Source organism: Centruroides sculpturatus, unplaced genomic scaffold, assembly GCF_000671375.1.
Source record: "Centruroides sculpturatus isolate CEXI.00-Female unplaced genomic scaffold, Cexi_2.0 scaffold448, whole genome shotgun sequence".
In the NCBI taxonomy this organism is placed as follows: domain Eukaryota; kingdom Metazoa; phylum Arthropoda; class Arachnida; order Scorpiones; family Buthidae; genus Centruroides; species Centruroides sculpturatus.
Genome location: NW_019384639.1, coordinates 251,048 through 259,755, shown reverse-complemented (window position 1 = coordinate 259,755; position 8,708 = coordinate 251,048). Strand labels below are relative to the sequence as shown.

General features: G+C 30.6%; 1 protein-coding gene across 1 annotated transcript in view; it reads right to left on the bottom strand.

The window, feature by feature from the left end:
• The window catches only part of LOC111625952 (26S proteasome non-ATPase regulatory subunit 5-like), a 24,730-nt gene extending 16,603 nt beyond the window's left edge, over positions 1-8,127 (bottom strand). The window contains exons 1-3 of the mRNA XM_023369214.1: positions 7,917-8,127; positions 7,688-7,832; positions 4,418-4,657 (exon numbers count right to left, since the gene is read on the bottom strand). Of these exons, the coding sequence (XP_023224982.1) occupies positions 4,418-4,657; positions 7,688-7,832; positions 7,917-8,113 (582 nt within the window). The 5' untranslated portion in view covers positions 8,114-8,127. The remainder of the gene's footprint in view (positions 1-4,417; positions 4,658-7,687; positions 7,833-7,916) is intronic.
• Positions 8,128-8,708: the final 581 nt, after the last annotated feature.

The following is an 8,708-nucleotide window of genomic DNA, read 5'->3' as shown; positions in this document are numbered from 1 at the left end:
AATTTTTACAAAAACCTGTAATAAAAAAATTAAAAATTAATATTGAATTTTATTATTTTAGTACTTTTTAATTATATTTTTTGCTGATTGAAAGTAGGATACTTCAGCAAATACACACTTGCTCCATCGATCCTACCACTGGGAGACTTCTTTTGGAATATTTAAGAGTTTAGATATCACAATCGATTTGATGTCCTTCATAGTTGCAAAATGTGTCTCCTTGAGTCTTACTTTCAGCATTGGGAACACCCAAAAATAACTCGAAAAGGAGATCTGGTGAGTATGAAGGTTGGGCAATGACAGGAGGTCTTTTGTCAGCAAGGAATTGATGCAGAACAGATGATGAGTGTCTCAGTGTATTATTGTGATGCAGAAACCATTCTTCCTGCCACTTGTTGCACCATTTATGCCAAACTGCATCTTAAAACTATGCACAAATTGCACATAGAAACTAGTAAGAGAACACGTTTCACAACCATGAAGGATATCAAATTAAACTTAATGGTCAAACTTCTGAATATTCCAAAAGAAGCCTTCCAATGGTGCTTTCAACAATGGCAGGATCAATGGAGAATATGTATGTGCGCTAAATGGTTCTACTTTGAAAATCATTAGGTAAGCATTTCCATATCCTACCATTAGTTCTATTCCACAATCCATAAACGTTTTGACTGCCTCTATATTTATGTATGTATGTATGTATGTATGTATATGTATATTTATGTTTATACATGTCTAAAGCTTGAAAGCATTTATGGTCTATAAATAATCTAGCTCACATTTTTCCCCCTAATTCTTCATTTAAATCAGCAAGAGATTTTATACCACATTCTTGAGAACTGTCAAGATTTAACTGCCATGTCTTAAAAATAAGAATTATCAGAGTAAGCAAATTGTGTGAAACACTGATCTAAAATTTAGTTATATATTTTGAAGTTAATTATGGAAAGACGACAAATGTAAAAATGAAAATTTATTATCCTTGAGAATTATTATTAATGTCTTTAAAGGTCATCCCTCAAAAATATTAATACATTCGCAGCATTGATATAACTTTCTTGTAACTTGATACATTGAAGTGGGAAAGAAAGGCAAATCCTGGAGTTTTATGATACAGATGATGCATAAGCTCATGGAAAAATGAAGATAATTACTGTAAATCTTTAAATGTAAGATGCACCATAATTTCAAAATTGAATTTTAAGACATTTTTGTGAAGTGAAAAACTTTAAAATCAATTTTATTACATTTTGTTAAGTAACAACTAATTATAAAAACAATAAAAATGCCATAAAATTGGTAACATTTGGCATCTTTGGTTCCCTGTTCTTCTGCTGATACAACAATTTTGATTTTTTAATGCTGAATCATGTTGTAAAGGCATTTTAATGTTTATGAAAGGAACTTAAATTAAATGCTTGTTATTAGCAAAACTCATTGAGTGGTATATCAAAAATATCTGTTATTGGTGCATAATATACCCTTGATCTACTTGCAACAACTGCTAATTGTTGTTTCAGACTACAAATGTAGAATGTGTCCCTTTTGGATAAGTAAACATGGATAAAAAAAAAAGTGAATCTTAGAGCTGAGGAAGTATGGTGTAGACAGAAAATAAGTACTTAAGAAATTTATTAATAACAACATTGTAAAATATGGATTTTTAAAAGATTGCTGTATCTTATATAATCAAAAATTAATGTGCTTAAAACAGTTTGGATCAATTTTTTCGTGTATTATGTTGTTATAATGAATTATAATTTTGTAAGAATGTATAAAATTATATAATTTGCAAACAGAAAGCAATCCTTGAAATATTTTCCAATGATTACCAACTAAAATAAAAGTATCTGAGATTAGCAAATGAGAAAATTATCAAATGAATACTATGATACAAATGAGAAAATTATCATCCAGGCATTAAACTACATATAAATATCACTATAAATTACTAGCGCTTTTGACAAAACTATTTTTGTCTTCTTCTTCTTTATACATAGTTTAACACCTGGATGATAATTTTCTTGTTTCTTGCTTATCTATTGATCTGGGTGAAGTTCAATCCCATTCATATTTATATCTGAGATTCTTTAACATAAGCATTTTTAATTATTAATACCCTAACAAAAAAAATGACAAAATTGTAGAAAAGTTTATTAATTTATCACAAAGATAGCTTTTAATAAATGAGAGTCAATTTTCCACACATTATTGCTTCTACCTTAATGAAGGAAAAAACACATCTTAGACAGTGGATAAGGTTAGAGAAATGCTAATTTTTTTGACCTGGTTAACATATCACCTTTAATGATCTCAAAAATTTATTTATATTTAAACAATATTAGTTGCTTAAATACAGATAGATACAGTAATATTTCCAATAAGAAAATAATTTATTATAATGTTGGAAATAATTTAATTCTGGTAAAAAATGAAACAAAATGTTTATGAAGTCCACATGCAATTTCAAATGTTAATAACTTTGGATGTATACATGATAAATATACAGGATAAAACACGTTTAAAAACTTGGATCCTAAAGTTTTATTGTATGTTTTTGGTTTTAAACTTAATGAATTTAAACAAGCTTAAATTTCTTTTCAGACTACAACTGAATGAAAACAGCAACAGTTAACTGTTACGCATTGAAGCTGTTGTATTATATTGTGCATGTTGCATCAAAACTGTCATGTACTCAACAAAACTACATAATTTGACTCTCTACTGTATTTTAAAAGTTATAAATACAGGAGAGCGTCATTTATCCGACTCAATTGGGACTGGGGTTGTTCGAATAACTTATTTTTCGGATAACCGATTATGTACGAAAAAATATATTTTTCTATCCCATGTTGAAATTTTTCTCCGTTGCGTCGCTTCGCGTTGAATTTTCGTCAATGTTAAGCCTAATGTAAACTTTTTAAAATAATAATTGTGGCTATTGTATCGTTAAAATTTATTTCTTTATTTTTTACAAACGAAATAAATATATTGAAAAATATAAAACAAAAAAATTATACTTTAAAAGTTGATCTAGTATCAAAAACGTTCGATTCAGCATAATACAGTCCTCAGAAAAACATCACACAAAAAGTGACAGTGCTGCCAGCTAAAACACATACACAAACATAAAAAATATTGGAGTAGCCCAAGATATAGCCAAAGATTGCAGTGCCACAGCACTAGCGAAAATTTAAATTTCCCGACTGGAATTCTTTCGGATAAACGACGCTCTACTGTAATTATTTGATGCATTCTTGTTTAAAATTATTCTTCAAATGTTTTAAAAATGAAATTAAATTACTTGAAAATAGATATATTTATCTGAACTTTTTTACTATCTCTCACCAATATAAAAAATATATTTTAAATAAATTAGGTCTTATGCTTTTGTAAATGTACATGTTCATATGCTATTAAATTTGGCTATTATAACCATTAGATATGAACTAATCACACACCACAAAAATCTTTATTAACTACTTTAAATCCCAGTATACATTTTGCCCTTTACAATATACAATTTGCCCTTCAGCAATCTGATTTTTTTCTTCAAAAACATGACAATAGATATGTTGACACTTACTCTGCCATTCACCTTTGACATTAAGTTGTTTTATCAACAAGTAATAAGAAAAATGAAGAAAAAGAAAAAACATTTTACATAATGGAATTTTATAGGTATTTTAGAGTTTTATTTTATTACTGTTGTCTATGTTGATTATAAACTTAATGCCAAAGGTGATCAGCAGAGTAAGTGTCAACCTATCTATTGTTAAGTTCTTGAAAAAATCTCAGACTTGCCAAAGAGGGTTATTGTAAAGGCCAAAATACATACTGGAATTTAAATTAGGTAATAAAGATTTTTTTGGTGTGTGACTAGTCCATAACAGCTAAATTTAATAATTATATATAAAAATTTTTAAATTCTTTTTTAAATCTACATTTTCCAGCACTCATCTCCAATAGATAAAAGCTATAACACTCCAAGAAGGTATAAATGGAAGCAAGGAAGACATCTGTATGTCACCAGTTCCTTTTTTAGGAATTCTTTTAATTTTAATTTGGATATATTTATTGTGTTTTTTAAAAGGACTTTTCAATTTCTGGCAACCAGTAGCCTAAAAAGAAAGGTCAGTCTCCAAGAAAGTGTGTAGTCTGGAAACACAAGATAAATAAATGATGGTCCCTTTCTGGGCAGACTTTGTCTTCAGAAACCTAATTATATGTAAATAAATTCTTGTTGATCTCAATATTAGGTTCTTCTTAAATACTTCCTTATGTTATTTTTGTTGCATTAAAACTATAAAATCACTTTCAAAGTTCAATATGATTTCCAAGTGTATAAAAAAATCATCATAAATGAATAAACTTTTATATTTATACAGAAACTCTAAAACACATTATGTAAACCTACCTCGTAAACTCTGAAACGTATCACGTCACCTTTACCAAGCAAATTTTGGAACTCGCTATTGACTCTAGGAGAAAAAATAATTGGAAGAGCATCTAAATCTTTTCCTAATGTCGACAATATAATGGTACTTAATTTTGCCAAGCACATGTCATCTCCTATTAGGCGAGCCACGCAGCATAACAGATCCATATTTTGAATCATGATAGAAGTTGCAATATTATCTGTCAAGCATCTTTTCACCTATGAAAATATATAAGAATATGTAAATACATATAATAGAAATGAAATTAAACATGATATAAAATTTCAACTACATAATTAAATTGACTGATTCATTAATTTGTTAATGCAAAGCCCCAACACGTCATGAACACTGACAATTATAATTGCCAATATAAGTAGATATGGCAAACTTATAACTAACAAAATTCAAAATTTGTTTTATTAAATTCAAAAATTGTTTGTACAATGTTTATACAATATAATTTAATTACCTGAGATTATAGTGACAGTTATAACAATTCAACTCGTAAGAAAACATAGTTGAAAAAAGGGGAATGAACCTAAATACAGGTGCAGTCATCAATGTCATCTGGCAACCATTCCTAACTAAGTAGCAAAGCCCATTAGATGTACTACCTCCCTCTTCCTATCGTATCCCACCGTGTAAGTCAACACACCAAACATTCAGTGTACAATGCAGGAAATACTCACATTTTTTTAACCGCTCGTTTCTAATCCATGTTTTTCTGTAAATCTCATCAGAATTATTTTGCACCCTACAGGTATTCCGTTATTAATTTTATAAAAATTTCACCTCTTAATTATGTACTTAATTTTAGATTTAAGTTTACCCCTTTTTATTCTAGCACATGTTGTTATACTGTTCTAATGTGCATAAGGGTGAAGCTAAAAGAATTTTAGCTCCATTTTACTCCCTTTTTTCAACTCTGTCTTCTTACGAGCCGTGTTGTTTTAACTGTCACTATAATCTCAGGTAATTAAACTTTATTGTATAAACCACTGTACACTTATCCTAAATATTTCAATGCATTCGATAAATCTGTAATCAACTTACTGATAAATCTGTTATAATAGGACTAAAGAGGGGCATTAAGCCCGAAATGTATATCCATTCCTACCAATAAACCAACCTTTCTCCACTGAAAGTGTTCCTGTGTGATTTGCTCTCAACAGCAACATTATGATAAGAAAATATATATAGTAAAGAGAACAGCAAGCAACCAAGATTTAATAAATACTTAATTTTGTAGTAAAATTAAAGTTCCAAATGAGGTAGTTGGGACCTTATCAGAGCCGTAGGCCATTGTGAGATGTAACTCTCCAGGAATTAGTTTGTTAAACATGCAATAGGGCTAACAAAGTTCACAACAAAACTCCAATGTTGCCACAGAAGTAGCTGAAGCAGTGGTGTTTCTCACATCTATTAGCCATCTCTAGTAAATTGGAAAACGGTTGATTTTTAGCATTGTTTCAAAAAACGGATTTTAACTTTGTCACTTTTAAATTTTATCCCATTTTTGTGGTCTTCAAAATTTATCAAGGATTTCCTAGACTTCTTTTATGAGCATGATCTACAGTTCTGATGTGGTCCCAACTGTCTCATTCAGAGCTGCATTTGTGCCCCCAACTTTTTTCAAAACTAGGGCCCAACTAGCTTGTTGGATCCCACTTTTGATTCTGTATACAAATCCATAGCACTGTATGGCATATACAGTATACAGAGAGATGTAATAGAGGAAGCAGTGAGCTTGTACTTTTGGTGATGAAGGAGCAGAGTTCAGCAGCATAGAACACAAGCTCCACTAAGCATAACCACCCAAAGATAGGTAAGCACACAAGGTTTAAACAAAAAGTTGTATCCCTATCTGGATTTTCTGACATAACCAAGTGATATTTACAACAGATAGTTACAGAGCATAATTGATTGCCGTCGGGCGGCCCAAATGGTCTTCCACTGCAAAAAGCATTTCCTGGATTGCATTAGTTGGAGTTTTGGCTACATGACAGTGGGCAGCTAGACATTGATGACACCACTTCTCACTTTTTTGAGTTCTAACAACGGCAAGTCCTCATCCTGGAGCCCAAAATTTGGCCCAAGCTCCAATGCCGACACAATGCAAAGTCAATGCAAGATCCAGCCCCTACAAACCCAATATCCGAGAGCAGCAAGATGCTTTCACTACCCAGTAGTGAAAGCATCTTGTAGTATTGGGTTGTTCGGAAAGTAATTTCGTTTTTTTTTCCGTTGAAAACAACACAATATTTTTATAATAAATAAATATTTTGTTGAATTATTTATCGACCATTTTGATCAAATATTTCTTGTCATCGTTTCTGGTAATAGCATGATTTCATATTCATAAAAGTTTTGATTGTTGCTTACAAAAAAACCGATCCAAGTGATTTTTGACATTGTCATTTCAAGTAAATGTCTTACAGTTAAAAAAAAATTTGTATAGACAGGAACAAGTAATAATCTGAGAGTGCTCAGTCTGGCAAATATGGTCAGTGCTAGCAGGTCTCATCTAAGTTATAACAGTTTCTGACGAGTTAACAAACTTGTGTGAAATTTGACATTATCGTGGTAAAACACTACACCTGTTTTGTTGATCAATTCTGGCCACCTTTTCTGCTTAAATGATATTACTCAATTTGTTTATTCGATGGCAGTACATTTTCGAATAAATTGTTAAATTGTCTGGTAATAGCTCCAAAAAAAAATTTTTTTTTTAAATTCCACTGAAGATAGCATTTCTCCTTAAGAACACGTGGAAATCATATATCGAGCTTTCAAACGAAACCAATTTGTTTCAAGTAATCATAAACAGTTCAATTTGACAAATTTAATCTCTTAGTGATTCCCCGTGTTGTTATTCGGCAGTTTGCTTCAATCGGTACCTTTTATTTTGTTTTCATTGGCTTCGATTGGCCATCCATAACGTGGTGCATCTTCAATACTGAAATTGCCAGAACGAAATTTTTTAAACCAGTTTTGGCACTGTCGTTCTGTCAACACATCTCCACCATACGTCACATGATTTTTTTCTTGCTTGAACGGCATTTTTATTTTTTTAATAATAAAAAAGCAAAATATGCCGAAAATGCCGCTTTCGATCTTCCATATTTGATGAGACACAAAAAATAAACAATTGCACAAAGTCAAACAAAATTTTTTTACAAATAAACCTTAAAATGCTAGCTGTCAAAATATATAATGATAATAAACGTTTAATTTTACAATCTTACTTGTTTCAGAGCCATTTCTTTAACATCCAACAGTTCACTATTAAGAGCAAGAATCAACTCAGGTGTAAACTGCTTTATAACTATATTTGGAGAAATAGAATCCAAAAGTTTTGATAAAAAGTTGATTACAGCTTCCTGATCATCTCTGTTGTAAAATAAATAACGAATTACCATAAAAATTATAAATTTAAATGGGCGAAACATAATGTAAACAAACAAAATGGCTTACTTTTGTCTTGGAGGATTTTGAACGACGTAACGAATTAAAGGCGCGATTTGATATTCCTGAACAATATTACTGACGTCAGACTGAGGAACTGAAGACATGAGAAAGTTAATCTCTTTCATAATATTCAAAGAACTTTCTGGAGACGAATGAAATTGAGACATAAGTGAACGTATCTGATCCTTCAGTGACAGCGCCATTTTTGAATTTTCAAGTGTTGCCACCTAAACTGTATGAAATCCATCGATTTAAAAGTTTAGTTTCGGATGAAATAATAAAATTTCAAAATTAATAAATATATATAAACTTTTTTGATAAAAATATTATATTAATATTATTATCTTGTTTTTTTTTTCAATACATTTAATTCAGTATGTTGTTTTGCACCTTCTAGCCACTCTCATTTTGAGCTGTATTGAAATTATTTTTGTGACCGTACGTCAATCTACCGTTCTAGGAGACTTGGAATCGAATTTAGGCCAACGATCCAAGAAAATTTTTCGTGGGCGATATCTTCTAGATACGTCAGACCCTTTTTCCTCATTACGCGGCCGTCTCCATTGTGAGCTTGGCCGAATCCATGATGAGTAGGGTGAAAAGGATCTCTCGATACACTCAAAGCAAAAATGTAATAAAAACAAATTAAACCAATGAAATACAACCCTAAATAAATTGAAAAAGTTTTATTTTATATACTTATTTAATTTTTAATTCTTTTCTCCATATGAACATTAATAGGACATTTTTCCATATTAATTCTCGATTCGGCTATGCTATAACGAAGATGGCCAGAAG